We start from the raw sequence: 20,235 nt of genomic DNA, 5'->3' as shown, positions 1-20,235 counted from the left end.
AAAAAAAAAAGAAAATGGATTGACGTAACTTATTTACATTCCCTTTTTTTCCCAAAATCTTCGAACTCTGAATACAGAAACGTATTTATTATTAGACATGGAGATAGAGAGAAGAGGAGGGAGATTTTTGAAGGAAGAAAAAAATAAATAAATAAAAAAAAAAGGAAAAAGAAATAAAAATTACAAAAATACGAAAAGAAACGAAAGAAAGGGGGAAAAATTCGAAGGATAAAATATTCTCACGAGAAGACAGTTCGATCGTCACAAAAATAGTACAAGCAAAGGTATAGTAGAGGCTCGGCACGATGGAGGAGGAAGAAGAAGAGGAGGAGGAGGAGAAAGAGAAAGAGGAAGAGGAAGAGGAGAAGGAGCCATCACAGCGCGCATCAGGGGTCATTGTCCTTGCGTTTCGTTTTTTTTTTACACTTAAACGATACTCGATTTTACGAATCATTCTTCTCTTACGGCAGACATACTGGCTCGAAGTTGGAAACTACGTAAGGTTTCTCTCTTAGAGAATCACCATCAACGAATTAGTAAATAATAACGCAAGTGTTTCTTAACAGATGGTGCATCAACGTTCATTGTACACTCGTATCGTATAATATAACGTAAACGCAGCTAATCAAACGTTTAAAACATTTCGACGTTTCTTTGCTTATGTTATTTGTTTTTTCCTTTTTTCTTTCTCTCTTTCTTTCTTTTCCAATTCCTCAAATTGAGGTAAACTTTCACGCGACAACAAGATTCTATCTACGACTTAACGTTGTAGTTACGAGTACGAGGTTAGAGGACGATGTAAACAATTTCTTAGATAAATAAGGCGTACGATATATTTTATTTAGAAAGATTAATATTTATTCAATAAGGAGGGATTAGTACCGTGGAATTAATAGAGCAAAGTTTCCAGTTTGGTGAAATCAAATGAAAAGAGATATAAACATTGAAAGAGGAGACTTACCTGATCGTTATAGGACAATGTATATTGCTGTGGCGGGTAAGGCGGCGGGAACTGCCAGACGAATTGGTCCTGCGTGCTGGCGATCGGATAAGCACCGTCGTGCTCGATGCTCGTAGCAGTGGTTGTGGTGGTGGTGGTGGTGGCGGTGGTGACCGTTGTTACGGCGGTGGGGGAAGGAGGGGAAGTACCATCGCCGGTGGTCACCTGTGCCAAGCATCGCTCGTTGCCCAGCTGAGACGATGGCGGCGAAGAGACGATCGTTGAAATCGTTGCTGAGGATGCCGAGACCGTTGCCGTTTGTACAACAGTGGCATTCTCGGGATGAACGACATTTGAATGATGCTCCTCCCTTTTCCGTAGTTTGCTGCGAACAAGCCGTATGGCTATCATCGTACCATTGCTTCCAACCATCTTTACTATCTTTCTCTTTCACTCTGTCTATTTCGTTCTGTCTCGTTTGGAGTTCCGTAGAAAATCGGTCGTCAGTCTATTTCTCTCTCTTTCTCTCTTTCTCTTCCTATCAAGTCTACGATTTCTAATTTTTTGAAGATGACATGTTGCTCGTTTCCAAAGCCACGATAACACATACGAGGGTGCCCTTTAGCGTTCTTTTTCTTCTCTCTTTTTCTCTTTTTCTTTCGTTTTCTTTCTCTCTCTCTCTCTCTCTCTCTCTTTCGTTCCTCTTAGAGACACGATACACCTTCGAGCACTCTTTTTACCACGCGATGAAACATGGAACGCATAGAAACGCGTTGTAAAGCAGTCAATGCTTGAAGGAATCCATATATATATATGTATATCTGTATAAATATATATGCGTATATATATTTTGTACGTAATCGTTAGACGCACACTCCCTTATTGTTATTTTTTTGTTCTTTTATATTCTCCTCGTTTCTTCGACGGCAAGCGCGCACGCGAGCGCCCTCGATAGACACACTCACTGCGAACGAGCCGACGACTTGTTCTTCGTCTCTTTCGTGTTTTGAGTCTGAGCCCGAGAAGGGCGCGTAAGCCTCTTATATACAACGCTCTGACGTCACGCTAGACGGTTGTTCTCATTGGCGCGACGAGACAAAATGATTGTCGTCATCGTCGCTACGCGGCGCTGCTCTATGAAATTCGAACGGTTTGTCGCGCGCGTATGACGTTTTTTTTCAAGGAGGAGAGAGAGAGAGGATATAAGCTAGAAAGAGAGAGAAATAAAGAGGCATAGACTAGTTATATATATGTCCTGTCTATACGACTCAACGCTCCTTGAGGAAGGCCACGAATCGGGTGAACGAGAAAAGAGAGAGAGAGAGAGAGAGAGAGAGAGAGAGAGAGAGAGAGAGAGAGAGAGAGAAAGAGTGTGTAAGAGTGAGAGAGAGAGAGGCCCCTTCCAAAACGCTCGTGCAACGTTACGCTTGGAAACAAGGAACGTTGCCTTTTACCTTCATACGTATACCTAATATATATATATATATATATATATATATGTTATATATATGTTATATATAATACATGTAGTATATACACGTGTATATATAATAAATACATATGTGTGCGTCTTTCGTATGTAATATACTGGATAATCTCTTCTTATGCTGTGCATATGTCGTTCGATTATTATAATAGAAGTAAACAATTGGAAGAGAAAATTTCGAAAGAATAATAAAACGTTAGAAATGGTTGCTAAAAGTCATTTCAAATTTTGTTGTTTTTCGTCAATTGTCGTTATATCGACTAGTACGCCGACTACTTTTCACAAGTCGATCGAATATATAGGTAATGTATGAAAGTAGAAATATTATTAATTAGTAAAGGAAGGACTATTTTTTCATGTAATTACGAAAGCATTGTGATTTTTTACGTTTCTTTTTTCTTTCTCCTCGTGTCCTATTCTTTCTGTTTAACACACTACAAACAAGGAAATACACGACAATGGCTATTATTGCTAACTTAATTAACAGGCCATCAAAATGGATTCTTTCTTGGCGACCTCGTGCGAGACATATCTATTACGGGCCACAAAATGTACGATAAATGTGGCCGGTTTAATTAAAGTCTATTTCTGTTAGCAATGAATGTGTGTAAGTGTATGTATGTGATCGGATCCAAGTGACGGTTCATGCGCAAAAGTATGTATGTGTGCTTGCGTGTGTGCACGTGCTAAATAAACCCATTTAAATAATACTTTTGAAGTAAATAGGAATATTCGGACAAAATAAAATTGTTCTACTTGATACGTAAACATAAAAAATTGCTTTGTTAATAGCGCATATATGAAAGAAAACATAATTACATTAAATGAAAGAAAATTGTCGAATTTTTAAACGTATGTATTGACGATAAAAAAAGAATAAAGTAAGAAAAGAAAAGAAAAAGTAAATATAAACGCTATCTATTATATTATCTATTATAATCTATAATTATATTTCTGTTCAATCCCGAGAAATCCGTACATTTTATCCTTCATTTCCGCTCTTATTCTGTTCTTTTCTCTTTCTTTGTCTTTCTCTTAATTGATATATAAGAATCTTTTATTAATAACTTATCAGTGCTGATTTGAGTATTTCTCGATAACGCGATAAATGTTTAATGAGTCACGATAAACTGTGAGAAACACAATCGGTATACGTTTATAAATATTTGCGATTAGATGATTTTTTTTCTATTGAACGGTACAAAAGTACGAAAAAAAAAAAAAAAATTGAATTTCTCAACAAACGATACGATTTTAAAAATGAGGTATGTATAATAAAAAAGAAGAAAAAGAAAAAGAAAAAAAGAAAAGCAAAGGAATAAGGCTAAAATAATAACCAACGGATGAGCTCGTGAAATTTTTTATCGTCACGAATTAATTTGGAAATTAGCACGTGAAATAACTACACGATAAGTATCTATCCTTCGTAGCACGCGAGTTGTTTTAATTAAGTTAATGGCCTAGATAATAATAGTATTAAGATATTATCGACATGTTAGTACATACGAGAGTAATTTTGATGATAAAAAGACGTTCTAATAATGTTTATTAAATATGGAATAATTATGAGCAAAAACAAGCTGAAAGCGTCACGCATACATTCGTTAATGATTAAAAATTATTATTTATAGAATTTCAAATGTAAGAGCAAAATTTCTATTTATATTTATCGAATGATACGGCTAAATGAAGTTAAGATCAGATTGCATATATTTGTCATTCATATCGAAGATCTATATATGCTTCAACATATCGTCCCGTTTAATCCTCTTTCAGAAATAGAATTGCAAAATGATTATTATTTTTAATCGTTCCATTTTCGCGTTCTTCTTATTTTCGTTTTTTATCATTGTTTCTTTTTCTTGTGCACAACACACACACACACACATTCGTACAGTACATATACATATACATATATGCCTTTACGTCGCATTACCATTTCAGGACTAATCGCAACTAAGCTTCGAGACTGATCCTAATTACACTTAACGGATCTTATTAAAAATATGTTTCTTTAGAAATGCTCACACGTGCATATAATCGAGATACTTCAGATTTCTGAGAGGAAGTTGGTATCTATGACGTAACGTAAAAGAAGAAGAACGTCTATTGAAAATATGTATATACTTTATAAACTCGAGGACGATGACGTGATATATCGTATAAAGTAACGTCATCGTATTATCTGTAACGTAAATTATCAAAGAAACCGAATGTAGCATGGTGTAATCGACCGTTCACATAGTTCTTCTCCCTTGCTCTTTTACAAAAATAGGATATCATAGAAAAATAACGTCATCAAGCTGTGATATCGATAGTTACTCTTAAAACGGGTTGCCCTTTAAACCTTTTACATTGATTAACTCAATTAATAATTCGAAGGTTGATTGAATAATTACTAAAAAGAAAATAGAATTCGATCGATCATGAAAAATGTCATTTGTTCAAAAGATATTGTCAGAATTAGAAGAAGTAAAAATACGTAAAGAGAATAGGAGATTCAATAGACGTAAAAATGACATTTATTCAAAAATATCGGCAGAATAAATAAAAATAACTGAAAGGAAATGGAAATTCATTTGACGTAATTTTCTCGAAGATCGTTATTTTCCATTGCGAAAATTAAGTCGATTGTCACGTTGGTGGAAATTCTCTCAATAACGCGGATAACTTGGATTTTTCATCTGAAATATACTAACTATCGATCATTAGTAAGCGTGTCTTTATGCGATAGAAATTTATTAATGACTCTTATCGTTGTCATATATATATATAAGTCTAATATATATAAATATAAATATATATATATATATACAAACATACATATTAATAATATATATATGAAATACATATATAGATATGTGTACGTACACATATTAGATATTATACATATAATGCGCGCGCGCGTATATATATATATATTTATGTATTATATATCTATAGTGATTCGTATGATACAATGCAGACAGCGTTAATTGACTGTACCGACGATGTGGGATCACTTCGTGGTTGACCCTAATTGGGTATGGACTTTTAGCAAACGGGTACACGCGATTTGTCTTCAATGATCATGTAATTAAGTGACAATTACAGAATGTTATTGAGCAAGGAAATATTTTCTTTTTCAAGATCGCCGGGTATTTATATATTCTCATTAATTACGATATCTGAAGGAACTTTTTTTTTTGTAGATTTTATTGACTTGTTAATGATAGTAAACAAGTTATAATCTAATGAATTTCTCAATGATCTCAGTGAACGTAGGATCAGTTCACCATTAGGCTGATAAAATTAATTTGATTAGAAATACAACGTTCGATCGATTGAAATTATAAATTTTATTATTTTATGTTTTTATACTAAAACTTGATAACACAGAAAAAAAAAATAAACGACTTGTAAGATTCTTTATGAAAATTATGGTGAATCGATAATTCAATTCTACGAAGAAAGAAGATTTCATCTAGTTCTAGTTTAAAAACAACATTTCAATTCGACATTGATACAGATAACGACAAATGTATCTACTGTTATTATATGATTATATGTATTCTCAAACTTAGCAATGTCATATTATTTTAAAGTAAACTATAATTAGAGAGTCCTTTTACCTGATTGTTACGGCAAGTAGGACGATGATAACACCGACCAATACCATAGCTATTAGCACGCCACATATCATATAAACGCTGTCGACCGGCTGATCTGAAAAGAAAACACAAACATTTCTTTATTGAATTAGCTATATTTTGTATTAGACAAAATAAACATATATTTAATGCTCGTAAAAAAATAAGGGATTTTAAATTTCTTTTTTCATAATACAATTATCGAAATTATAATTATTAGAATATAGAAAGTAATGTTAACTGATGGTTCCTTCTGTTTATTTATTATTTTAACTTAAATAAATTAAAAATAATAACGAATAGATAACTTTTTTTTTTTTCATTTCAAATTGACATATGCGATAAAAAGTAGATCATAGTTATAGCGTTAAAAAAAGAAAAAATAATTAAAAAGTTCGTACTTTTAATAATTTTTGTTGTAATTGTCTATATTCACATACTTTTGACAATTATATACATATAAAATCTCATATTATTTTTCCTTTACTTTCTTATTTGATTTACTGCATGATCATGGGATTTTCTATCCATCCACTAGGAGTATGTATAGCAAGTAAGTTAGTAAGTATTAACTAGCTATATTTTCATAGAGTGCATAGGTCCGGTAAGAGTCGACGAGATTTCTACCCTCAATTTCGATCGATCGATCAACTATATAGGTTATTCGTCATCGTATGAAAAACTTTAGTTACACGTCGTCAAGATTTCGTAACGTTTCGATTATATTTCTTTTAAATATAATCATTTAAAATTATATAGAATTAAAAAAAAAAAAAATGCTTTTCAATAGAGCGTCGATTTGACGAATATCGAGTAATTAAGAATGGATGTCGATACGATCCCAAATTAATGGAAATATTTTTTCTGTAAATAGGAATTACGATTAATTAGAGATTATCGTCGAATATTAAAAAACAAATCAATGCCTTAGAATTGTTTTAGAAACACAGTCGAAAGTATTTACGCGTAGCAACAATGGACACGCATTTGTATGTATGTACGTACGTACATTACACTGACCTGCCTAAAAATAACGATCGTGACTGTGCTTTCTCTTAAATTAGATTGACAACATCGGGTCGATGCTATTTGTTTTGACACTACTACTATTTCACGAGGCTCTTTCATTCTTTAATTTTTATTAAAAAAATTTGTACGTAATTATTAAAAGAAATCTATTGATTTTTTAGTACGATAAAAATCTTAGTATGATAAAAAAAAAATACCTTAAGCAAAAAAATAATCAGTTCTCGATTATCAACAAAGTGTGAAAATAAACATAGCAAAAACATAATTTTTTCAATAAAAAGTCGAGATCACCTTCAGTTTTTTAAATAACATCATATAACTTGTTTTTTATATAGTATTGTAAGTGACATTGAGATAATTTTTTTGATAATTTCAGTCACTCACGAGATATTTCAACATTGTGAGTTAAAGACATCCTGTATGTATGTATACATACATAGATACATTTATATCCAACAGATATCTTGTATAAGATATAGAAGATATATGCATATATATAATAGTATATAGTATAGTATATATGTAACATATTTACAAGGTATTGAATAAATATCGTTCCATATTTATACCGGAGATAGGACACAATATATTGAGTAAAAAATCTATATAAACATAGGTCAAAAGGTCACTTCTGAGATATACACATTTTTATATGTTAGCATCATGATCGACTTATTGCTCGATATTTACAGAATATGTTCTACAATGTTGGAACTTCATTATGTCATGTCTTCCTTCTATTTCCTCATACATTTGGTATATTTTTCTTAGAGTCTCTTAATAATTTCAGATCTCTGTTGAATTATTTGACAAGAATGCAGGATTCGATCATGTAATTGTTTTAATAATAAGTCATTTATCGGCAAAGAATAGATTATGTTTTTCAAATATCCATATAAAAAAACGTCTGCGGAATTTAAATCAGAGAGTATGCTATGCAAGGTTCAATTCACCTTTGACCGAGCACCGTGTCTGAGTGTTCTCTCACATTAAGCACGAAATGAATTGGACTCCCATCATGCATCTAACAGATCAATAGTCTTTCATATGGCGAAAACATATGCTTTAAGAATCGAAGTAATGTATTCATCAAAAACTTGTGATATGCAAACCCTGAAAATCGATTTAGAAATAATATTACAGGGCCAATGAGATGATCTTTCATAACGCGTATCCAAAAATTTAACATTTCAAAGAAAATCAAGTGACATTTTCAACATGATACTCTGTAACCTCTGAGTGATCTGACTCTGTAATACTTTAATACGATCAAGTATAAATCTATATATGAACTTTCAACTTATCATGTAATTTTTTTTTTACGATTAAAAAGAAAAAAACCATCAAATTTGCAATCACCAGTTAATGACGTATTTATACGTCGAAAATGTTTAACCTTTCGACCTATATTTATATGAGATTTTTTACTCAGTATGGCGTGTCCGGTCTACCATATAAATATGGAATGGATTTTTTTAACATCCTGTATATAAAAGTCGTTGAAAGTATACATAAAAACATATTATATATATATTTTTTATTATGCTTTAGTATATGCTTAACAACCCTATTATTATATCATTAATATAATATTTAATGAAATATTATATTATATACCCACATGATTTTGTAATATTATTATATGATTTATACATAGAATTATATATAAGTGTAAATAAAAGTTGTGCATTGATTGTAATTTGAGAGATTAATGTTATAAATAATTTCATGAAAATTTGTTGAAAGAGAAAACGAATTGCATTAATTTCTCTCTTAGAAATGAAATTTACAACATTTGTCGTATTTGCACACGAGGTATGATGATGTTCAATGTACGAGGACAAGATAAAGCAATAAGTAAGAGAACACGTGCTGAGAATAGCCAATGTGAACTATCTTATTTTTAACTCGCTATGCGGCAAAACTTCTTCTTTATTATTGGACTATAGGTTATATACGGATATTTCCACGACATTTAAATGCATTTTATCTTTATATTAATTTATGTCGAATAAGGTGACATTAAAAATAATCGTCATTTTTTATAACGTCACTCTTTTATGAAAAATATCATATAATTGTAGATTACGCTGCATTAATATGACTTTATGCTAAATTTCTACTTTATAAATAATAATTTTTTCATATATTATAATGCAAATTACTGTTTGCTATTTATTATGTAATTATATGTAATTATATCGAGATATATAAATTTCGATGTATTTTGTTTTTTCTTTAGACGAATAAACAGTTAAAAATATGAAATTTATTCGAAACGTTGTAGTAAATGTTGCTGGTTGTTAACAAATAATCTGAATTCTATACATGATCCGAATAAAACAATTGATACATAATAGGAAACACCGTATATCTCTCGAGTGATGTGACTCTGTAATACTTTAATACGATCAAGTATAAATCTATATATGAACTTTCAATTTATCATGTAATTTTTTTGACGATTAAAAAGAAAAAAAGTGATAAATAAACTAGTTCTCAGATATCAGGATAAATGAAGTGTTTAAAACGTTATCTCTCATCGTCCAAGTAGTCACTTCCTACGTGCCTCAGCACCTTCTTTTAAAGAGAGCACGTCGTTGTTTCGTGATAAATGACATATCGTCTTTTTCATCTCTTTTTTTCATTATTTCAACAGCAATAAAATCTACTCGATATCGTGACTCCATCAATTCCTTTTATAATCCATTAATAAAACGATTTAGCGTGAAATTGCACGTTGAGCATTCAATCGATTTTACATAAATCGATTTATTCACATAATAACCCTTTCATAACTTTTTTATTTTTTAATAAAATATACAAATTAATTTTTCTTTTTAATATTAATTATAAAAGAAATATTAAAGACATTACAATCTAATACAATCGTAAATTTTCTTTAGTATCTAAAGAAAGATTATATCATTATATAATTATACTATACAAAGACTTATTTTTTAAAGCAGTATAAAGTAATATAATATTCATATAGTATAGTTACAAATATATAAACAAACAATTCATTTTATCATAAGAAACTGAAATAAGACATAAAAAAAAAAAAAAAAGAAATACAGATATACGAATATATAATTTCCAAATTAAATGATGTCATAGAAAATGAAATGGACTCTACAAAATTCAGTACCAGTCACGGGAATGATTCATCAAAACGTAGCTAAGAAAGAAAACAATCAGGAAATTTTTATTTCCGAGAAATGTTTAATGTAAAAATACATTCGGAAATAATATTAAATTCGTATGTATCATAAATACTGTGCACAGATAAATAGTAATTATTATGGCAATGTGTGTTTGTACCTAAATATCGATGCATATAAAATACATATATAGAAAGTAAGAAACGAGACGATATTGACTCGTATTGCTCAATATTATGTATGTGTTGTGTGTGAGCGCATGATTCTTCCTATATATATATATATATATATTTTCTCTTCCCGTCTTTCCTCTCCCCTCTCTCTCTTTATCGTTTTCTTCCAACCATTCTTGACATCTTCATTGATCTTTTTCTTTCCGTTGTTCGTTCGCTGGGGGTCATTTATCGTGGATAAGCCCAATAGACTTGCGAGTTACGCAGTTCAATGCGATGTAAAGAGCAATATTGAAACGCGATTTACGATATATACTTTTATTTGCGTTGTTCGCCTTTGTAACGATTTCGTTCTTCTTGTTAAAAGAAAAAATATATATATATATATATATATATATATATATTCAAAGAATCTTTATTCTCTCGGCTAACTATACTAGGATCGATATACGATACGAATGATATAATATGTAAGATAAAGACACGTAATACCAGACCTTGAGATATTTTGATGATACAGATTTCTTGTATTTCTTTGAATTACGAATGCTTCTATATAAAAGTAATACAGGGCGTTCTATAATTCTGAACTTATTCTTTTTTCACTTTTGTTTTTTTTCTAATATTTGTAATAATAATATTGAATTTCTGTGAATTAAGAAATTTTAAATTCTGAAGTTTATGAATTTTTCTGAGTATAGAAAAGCATGATGTTGGTTATATAAAATGAATTTTTTAATACGCCTATGTATATAGTAATAAAAGAAACAAACGTGGATAAAATAAGAATAAAATCAGGAGCAACAGATTTGTTAGTATGAAAAAAAATCGAGAATAAGAAATACAAATAAGATAATTTTAAAATGATAGAAAAAAGATGGACAGAAAAAGTGAGAAGAAAAGATAAAAATTGAAAGAATAGAGAAAAAATATTATGAGGAGAAGAGCATAAACGTAAAGTACTTTGAAACGAGATTCACAAGAAATTTAAACCTGATAGAAACCTTGTCTGGTACAAACACAGAGAACGGAGAGAACAATGGCGTTCGCAATAAGATAAAATAATAAAAGAAAAATATAAGGAATTAAGGGAGAATAACAAAGAATCTGAAGATGTAGAGAAAGGGATCAATCGATCATAGCAAGATTTAGATGTGATAGAAATGAAAAAGATAATAGATTTTGGGAGAAAGTAAAAGGGAAGATCTGCAGAGTTTTTATGAATAGGGCGGTAAAAATGATCGAGCATTTAGTAAGGGAATGCAAAGGGATGAGAATGAGAGAGAGAGAGAGAGAGAGAGAGAGAGAGAGAGAGAGAGAGAGAGAGAGAGAGAGAGAGAGAGAGAGAGAGAGAGAGAGAGAGAGAGAGAGAAAGAGATAACAAACTAGATGGACCATCGTGCAGGAGCAAGTGCAAGGAAAAAAAAAAGAATACAATAAAAAAATAATAATAGAAAAATAATAGAAAGAAAAAATGAACTAATTGTAAATAAGAGACAACGAACAAAAAATATATAAATAAATTTTTTCAAGCATTTTAAATACCGTAATAATTATTTTTTTCTTTTAAAAAGTATTGTAATTATAGATATACAGATAATATGTAAGCACGTGCCAAAATTTAAGAGCGAAAAATAAGAAAAGATAAAGTTTCTTTATATATTTAATCTCTGGAATAAAGCGAAATGAATGATTTATACAAATAATTACATGTAACATCCGTGTAATTATGTTGAACCAATACCTTTACAATGCTTTACGTATTATAAACTATAATGATTAGTATAAAAAGAAGAAATTATCAAATTTAACGTTATGGGCCATAAATATGATAATGTGTTGCTATAATTATAAAATTATTTTGATGACCTCCGTTTATCATTATCGTCTTTAGTCACGGGAAGGAGAATCAATGAATACGTTAAAGATTCAGTTTTGAGTAACGTAAGCACATTCTTATTACAATTGTTATATTTCAAAGAAAATTAACTCGATTAATGATGCTGACTTTCGTTTATCTTTCATTATTACTAAAGAGAATAAAAGGAAAGAGATTTCATAGATTCATAAGAAATTATTAAATTATTATTAGATATATATGCTAATAATGTAAATATATTTGTATATCTATATACATATATATGCATATATATATATATATACAAATATTATAAAATTATATTATATTATATTATATATATATAAATATTTATATGCACGAGATATGCTTATATGATGTTAAAAAATATAATTTATGAACAAGGACGTCCACGTGGAGCAACGGTATACACACATTTTCATAGATGCATATAATATCAGAGAATGAGTAATACTAGAAACAAAATTTGTTTTACTAGATAAAATTAAGCATATTCTTAGATAAGTATGTTTACATTTCTTTAGATATAATTGACTTGAAAGAAGTAAAAAAATAAATACATTTATACGATAAAATAATTTTGCAAATGTTAAGTAAACATTACTAAACAACTAAGAACAATGCTTTTTTTTCACTATTTATGGTTGCTTTGTTAAAGGCAACATTTGGAAAATAATGATAATAATAATAATTATCGATCAAAAAAATTTGGTTACATACGAAATTTAATTATATAAAAATGTTCATAAATACATTTTTTTAGCGAAAGTAGAAGGTGTAATGTCGAAATAATCCAAATCATTAGACTTTGTGCAATAGTTTTTAGGAAGTTACTGTATCATTTACTTGTACTAATGCGACACATGTAGACTATGCTGATTAGCTAAACTCATAACTTGAATAGATGACGTACTACGATGGATGTTAATAACAATGAATTATTAAAACGTTTAAACGATGGGACAAACAACGGTAACGTGCGTATTTCTAATACGAATATGTCTCTACGTATATACATATGTATATATGTGTATACACCTAAATATATCATATGTACAGATATGTACTATGTATATATATCATGTTATCTATAATGTCATATAACTTTAAATTACACACTTTTACATGTCTTTGCATTTTATAAGCTTCATTTTGTCGCGACAAAATTAATTATTATTTTGTAATCACGTTGTTTTCTTTTTATATCTTTTAAGTATCCAAATAAGTTATTGTTACTGTAATATAATTAAATTGATATGAGTAATATTATAGCTTCTTCATATTATATAATTTTTTAATAGATATGCCAAAACATTGAGTTATAAATGATTAATATATATAATATTATTATAAAATTATATATACGTATGTATATATATGTTATGAAATTATGTGCGTATTTATGTACATTCATATTATGAAATCATATGCATATGTATATATGTGTTATGAAGTTATGTGCATATTTATGTATATTGATATTATGAAATCATGTGCATATGTATGTACATATGTATCTATTATATATATGTGTGTATGCATTATATATGTATATGTATTAGATATGTATGTAAGATCACAGACAGATAAAAGCACGTGCACATAAACGTAAAGAGTAACTTTAACTATCTCATGAGCAACCGGACGAGCGCTCGTTAGCGCTTTGCATCTGCCGAAACGTTAATAATTGTTAAAAGCGCGAAGTCACCCCTAGAACAGATGTCACATTATCCGTCTACGTATTCGTCAAAATTACCGACAATAACTTACTACTTACGTAAGAGGGATTTACGTCACGATAGACACAATCGTTCGGAAACGTCTATGCGCATTAAAAGAGACCGTATCTTTTATCGTTTCGTTAACTATCGACTGTGTCTTCTATTTCTCTTTTTCTCCTCCTTTTTTTTTAATATCTATCAACGACGTTTCTAGTTGCCAATATTGCATTTTTCTATCTTAAAAAAAAAAAAAAAAAAAGATAAAAGAAAGAAAAAGAGAAAAAAACAAGAAAAGAAAAAAAATAGACGCGAAGTCAAAGCAAAGTTAATTTTAGTTATTTGTTGAAATTTTTAAAGAACGTTTCTCTTTTGATTCAAGACAACAGAGAACAAGAGAGAAAAAAGAGAGAGAAAGAGAGATAAAGAAAGAGAGAAAAATAGATAGATAGATAGATAGATAGATAGATAGATAGAGAGAGAGAGAGAGAGAGAGAGAGAGAGAGAGAGAGAGATAAAGAGATAGAAATAGAGAAAGGTAGAGGTACAGGTAGAGATAGAGGTACAAAGAGAGAGAGAGAGAGAGAGAGAGAGAGAGAGAAAGAGAAAGAGTACCGATACACTTCGAATATCGGAGCTTATAAATAAGTATGAATTATAAGAGGGATGTTCTCCATCTAAAAGTCTAAGCCCACATATCTGAGAATTTTATCGGCAATGGTCTGACGCGTTGCTCGACTGTCAAGTATATTTTCGGCACACCGCAACACGTACTCGTACATACAACCGCTGTACAACGCTTATGATCGAGGTGTAAACTAATAGACTGTAAACGAGCCTGGTCACGAGGCCCCATCGGCCTTTACGACACATGAAAATAGAGCGCCCGTCGAAATTCGAATAACCTAGCCCCAAGATCATCTTATTCGATCGTAAACGTCCAAACGTTGGTTACATTATGAGTAAGCATGCCGCTTAATTTTAGGATTTTGATTGTAACTTCTTTCTATGTGTCGAACAAAAGCGGTCAACTTACCGACAGGCGACAATAATTCAAAGGAATCTGAAACGATAAAGAAAAAGGACAAAGTTAATAACGTGTTTTGATTAAAATGTTTATTTGTTTAGAGAAATAGAAAACGTAAATTTATTTAATCTTCTATAATCTCATTTCATTTTGAAATCGTTGTATTGGATGGTTCATAAGTTCCTAGGTTGGTTCATTTAAGAGATTTAAAAAATTAATTACTTCTTTGTGAGACTTTGTTTTTTAGATTGTAAAATTATAGTTTGTAAGTTTAGCTTAAAAAAAATTGGCATCTATAAAAAGTAATTACTTTTTAATATCATCTAGGAAATTTTGGCCCACCCTATGTGTTTATATTTTTTAAGTCTTATTTTATGTTAATTCATATTAGAAGATTAATGTTCGCTAAGTTTCTAAAGATAATATAATACTGTGCAGTATAATAGCAGATGTAGTGCATTAAATGTATTACACTATATTATGTTATATATAATATAGTTATATTACAAGTAAAATATAATATAATATATACATAAATATATATAAAAATGTTGTGAAAACACAATATTATTTATCTAGATATAAAATCTTGAAAATTTCGACGTTAGTCCTTGTTCAATATTTATATTTATATATATATATACTATATGCACATACATATATCTAAATTATATTACAAGTTTCTAATATAATTATTTTTCTACGAAAAAAAAAAGAAAATATGAGAATTTGATTATAAAAAATTAAATGAAATCGATTTATCGAGCAAAGTTTTATTCTCGAAACAAACATTATCATTGAGTCCGTTGATTTAATAATAACGTACAAACAATAGTTACATACATATTTGACATATACATGTTTTAGTATATACATACATAAATATATGTAATATATATAAAAATATGTATATGTAATATATATATAAATATGTATATGTATAAGCATACGTATATGTATAAGCTCTGTTAAAGTCTTACTCGAAGCTACCTTTGTTTCCAACAAGGTTTACACGTGCGTACGATATCGTAGGAAGTTCGCCAAATGTTAAACGAAAAAAGGAAAAATACTCTGTGTCTTGGCGAGAATGTTCAACGGGTTTCTCAACAAAGGGCACTTTGACGCATAGTTTATATCTAAGTTTATACAGTTTATACGTGTTTTTTTTTTCTTTCTTTCTCTTTCTCTCTCTCTTTCTGTCGTTCTTCATTCTTCTCACTCGTTTATTTTGTTTCCTTCAACGTATATAATATCGTTCTTTCTCGTATATTATTTTCACATTACAATGAAGAAACAATTAATCTGTTAAACGGAGAAAAAACGAGTTAACTCGTTACAAAGATTTAACTCTTTTTTTATGTGATAAAAACAATGAATAAATTACTCCGTACTATTAAGAGGGCGAGAGCCAAGGTTTTTACGAGATTTTAAATATCAATTAATCTTTCTCAAGACTCCTTGATCTAATTTTTATCTCAAATTGTAGAAAACTTTTTAGGCTAATAGTTTTAGAAAAAAAAAAAATCTGAAGGAAAAAGAAAAAATTTTTTTAAAAGTCTCGATAAAAAGTGATTGATCTTCAAAATCACTTAAGAACTTCTTGTCCATCCTGTACATTTTAATTGTTCTTTTTAACGCATACAATTTAATTTATCTACAAATTTCTCGTCTCTCTGTCATTTCATTTTTTATTAAAATTAATTTCACATATAACACAGAGTTAAAACGATTGTTTCTAATATTAATGATTAATAAATTGTATTATCTAAACAAGCATTTTTCTTTTTCTTTATCTTTCTTTTTTCAACCATTTAATAATTTATCAAAAATTTTTTATCCGTGCACCATATTATTTATAATAAAATTGAATTATATATATATATATATATTTGTATTTACTGATAAATTATTTTTCAGGTTAACAGGTTAAATTGGTACAGATGAGAGATGAGAAATATAAAAAAAATACGAGAGAGCGAGCAACGTGTCGGAGAATTGCATCTGGGTTGCGTATACTTTGAGAAAAAGGGGATAGAGTTTAAGAGAGGGGATGAACGGGGGAATAGGGGAGTCTTGGTCTCGTGCGTCACAACGCGTCTCTACCCCAAATCTTTGGAGGTACTATTTTTGAATCGCAGCTTGGCTGGTCTGTGGCTGGCCGACGGCTAGCACGATCAAGAGCCATCGACACCTCGACTTGCGTCGTCTCGAATGGTCCATCATTATTTTTCATCTTTATCGTCTGTGCTGATTTCAAAAATGTCTTATGAAATCATTCAATTCGATATAAAGATTTTTATTTATATTCGATTCGATTCGATTTCTTTTTATTTTATTTTATTTATTTTTTTTTTTTTATCGAAGGGAAGATCTTCTTCTTTTGTTCTTCTACAAATTATAAATTATTCAAATTTATGTACTATTGGGACGCGTAATCCTAATTTAATTGTTTAAACTATAAATAAGTATTTAAAATAAGAAAAAAAACTTGTCAAGGAATATGGAATGTTATATAAAAAGAAATCAGTGAATTTACTTAAATCAAAATTTGTCTAATGATATAATAATAGAAGATGGAATATGATAAAAAAGAAAATTATTAAGGAATTAAGAAAATTTGTAGAATAGGAGTCAGTTGAACAAGGGCTTAGATTAAAAGTATCATAATTCGTAATTTCTCTCTAATCGGATAATTATAACTAATTTATAGATTGCTCGTAAGTTGCTCAAGTTGTTTTTAATTGCACTACGATCTACGAAAATCAGCTGATCAGAGCTCGTGATCGTGTTTGAAAATAGTCTATTACATTGGATATAATTACACTCATAAGATTATAAAGAGATCTCAGTGAATTCACAAATGCATAGATTAAAATTTGCCAAATAATATTATAATTTAAAGACGATATATATATATATATATCTGATGTGTGTGTGTGTATACATATATATATGTGTATATATATATATATATATATATGTATAACAGAAAAATATAATAATTAAAAATAAAAGAAAAAATATTTGAATAAATAAAACAAAAAATAAAGAAGAGATTGAAGTCCTGATAACAGAATATGATATTTTACATTCAGTTTCTCTAAAGATCAAGTAGTTTACATTTCACTGCCTTCCAATAAATTACAATAATTTCATAGATCAAGGTCAATATTGACGTTAATGATTTACCTATCAGAAAGATCTTTGAAAGTTGTTGTTTACGTAGTATTATATTAATTTGCTTTTGACTGAATTTCATCCAAAATTTATTTATCCGTATGATAAATGTTTAACATACATTTATATTATTATATATAATATTATCGACTTTTATTCGTCACTTTGTTTTAATCGAGCATTTCACGATCAATTATTTTATCCATTCGAAATAATAATCCATTTGGTTTTTTTTTTTTTAATTTGTTTATTGCAATCATCAATAAGCTTATAGATAGCATAGAAATAATCAGAGAGTAGGCACTTGTTGAAACATTTAATGCTGTATTGGCATCGATAACGGCTTACCTTGTCTCTAGAGCTCCGATCGTGGCGAAAGAAACGATTGTCCGAGAGTGATCACGCTATTACGTCAACGAAAAGCATGATTTCACGTCGAGATGGGATCGTTCTCTTTAGCCATGAGAGATTTCTTTTAGGTTTTCTCAAGCTCTAAACAACAAGTACAATTCCTCGAAGCCTTTTATGATCACTTGCGATTGGGAATTTACCGTGGCTATAACTAAACGTACGAGTTTAAGATTTGTATCTCAAATTTTTTCAAGCTTATCATTTAACGATATTACAAAAGAGATCTATACGCAGTAACGCGTAATACGATTTTTACACCAATTTGTTCACATTAACGAAACAATCAAGAAAAGAAAGGAAAAATACAAAGAAAAAGAAATCGACGAATAATGGAACAAATTGATTACAATTTGAAAAACCAATCGTTGATTCTCACTGTGTATATACTTGGAAAATTGTAACGAACAAGCTACGTTAATATAATAAAATATTATTGTTAAAATGAACTTAATATGAGTGTATAAACTTTGCAAAAAAATAGATATTGCATGTATGGATATCGATTTAAAAAAAAAAAAAAAAAAAAGAAAAAAAAGAAAAGAAATAACTTAAAATCAGTTCGAAATATGTTAATCAATGATAATGAGTTTATGAATCGAAGTCCATAATAATTTGAAAGAAAATTTACAGTTTTAAAAACTACAAAACAAGAAAAAAAGAAAGAGATCTGACATAAATTCCTGTTTGTCATAAAATGATTTCATGATAAAAAGAAAAGAAAAAAGATGAGGAAGGAAAGGAAGAAGAAGAAAAAAAACACATGTTTAACGAAGAAACGATAGTTCGATTTGAAGCGAGCTAACTAAGATATGCTTGATGTAGAGAGGATGAACTTTCAAGCGTATAACGGTCAAGATCACCGCTTACTGGATATCCTTGAATTTTGCTGACAATATGCGCTCCGGAGAATCCTCGATAAAAGTCGCGATTTCACTGGCATTAAACTCTCTATCTAAAATTGTACACCTGATTCTTTTTATTTCTTCAACAACATTTTTATAAATATCAATGCTATTATAATCGACAATTCAATTTCAAATTTAATGATTTCAATCTCAAGAAAAGAATAATTCTGATAACGAAAAGAATAGAAGGATCTTTTACTTTTTCATTTTTCACGATTTTTTCGTTATTTTTTATTTATTTATTTTTTTTCGTATTTATTTACAAACGAATTCGATGACTTTAACAAAAGGACAGATATGAATTTTCTTGACAAAAAAAAAAAAAAAAAAAAAAAAAAGAAAAGCAAAAAGAGACACATTTGATTGAAAACTGATTGATCTTCGTTCTTTTTTAATTCGGATAAATTAATTTTTATACGTGTATATAAAAATGTTGTTATTAGTAACAAGTATAGTTAAATAAAACTAAGATTTTTTTATGACTTCAATAACGCTTTAGTGAAAGGGAAAAGAAGGGATCACGATTGAATGGAAAGAAGAGAGGAAATTAAGCTTGAACGTCCAACGTAAGAAGGATAGGGAGAAAAAATCGAATGTGTTTGTGTCGATAAAGAAATTTCAAATTTTTCCATTAATCTCGAATGAACATACGGAAGTATCGTACACAGAGAAAAGGTGACGTAGCGTCGTGACCGTT

The 20,235-nt window shown here is 29.4% G+C and overlaps 1 protein-coding gene across 6 annotated transcripts in view; it reads right to left on the bottom strand.

Moving 5' to 3' along the window:
* LOC122634455 overlaps positions 1-20,235 on the bottom strand; it is a 64,523-nt gene that overhangs the window by 5,488 nt on the left and 38,800 nt on the right. For 3 of the 6 annotated variants that reach the window (XM_043823417.1, XM_043823434.1, XM_043823444.1), the window contains 3 exons: positions 15,055-15,081; positions 6,038-6,131; positions 962-1,325 (listed from right to left, as the gene is read on the bottom strand). In XM_043823417.1, the coding sequence (XP_043679352.1) occupies positions 962-1,325; positions 6,038-6,131; positions 15,055-15,081 (485 nt within the window). The remainder of the gene's footprint in view (positions 1-961; positions 1,326-6,037; positions 6,132-15,054; positions 15,082-20,235) is intronic. The other 3 variants (XM_043823426.1, XM_043823454.1, XM_043823461.1) reach the window with 1 other exon arrangement.

The sequence above is a fragment of the Vespula pensylvanica genome, chromosome 1, assembly GCF_014466175.1.
Source record: "Vespula pensylvanica isolate Volc-1 chromosome 1, ASM1446617v1, whole genome shotgun sequence".
In the NCBI taxonomy this organism is placed as follows: Eukaryota; Metazoa; Arthropoda; class Insecta; order Hymenoptera; family Vespidae; genus Vespula; species Vespula pensylvanica.
This window is presented reverse-complemented; position numbering and strand designations above follow the sequence as displayed.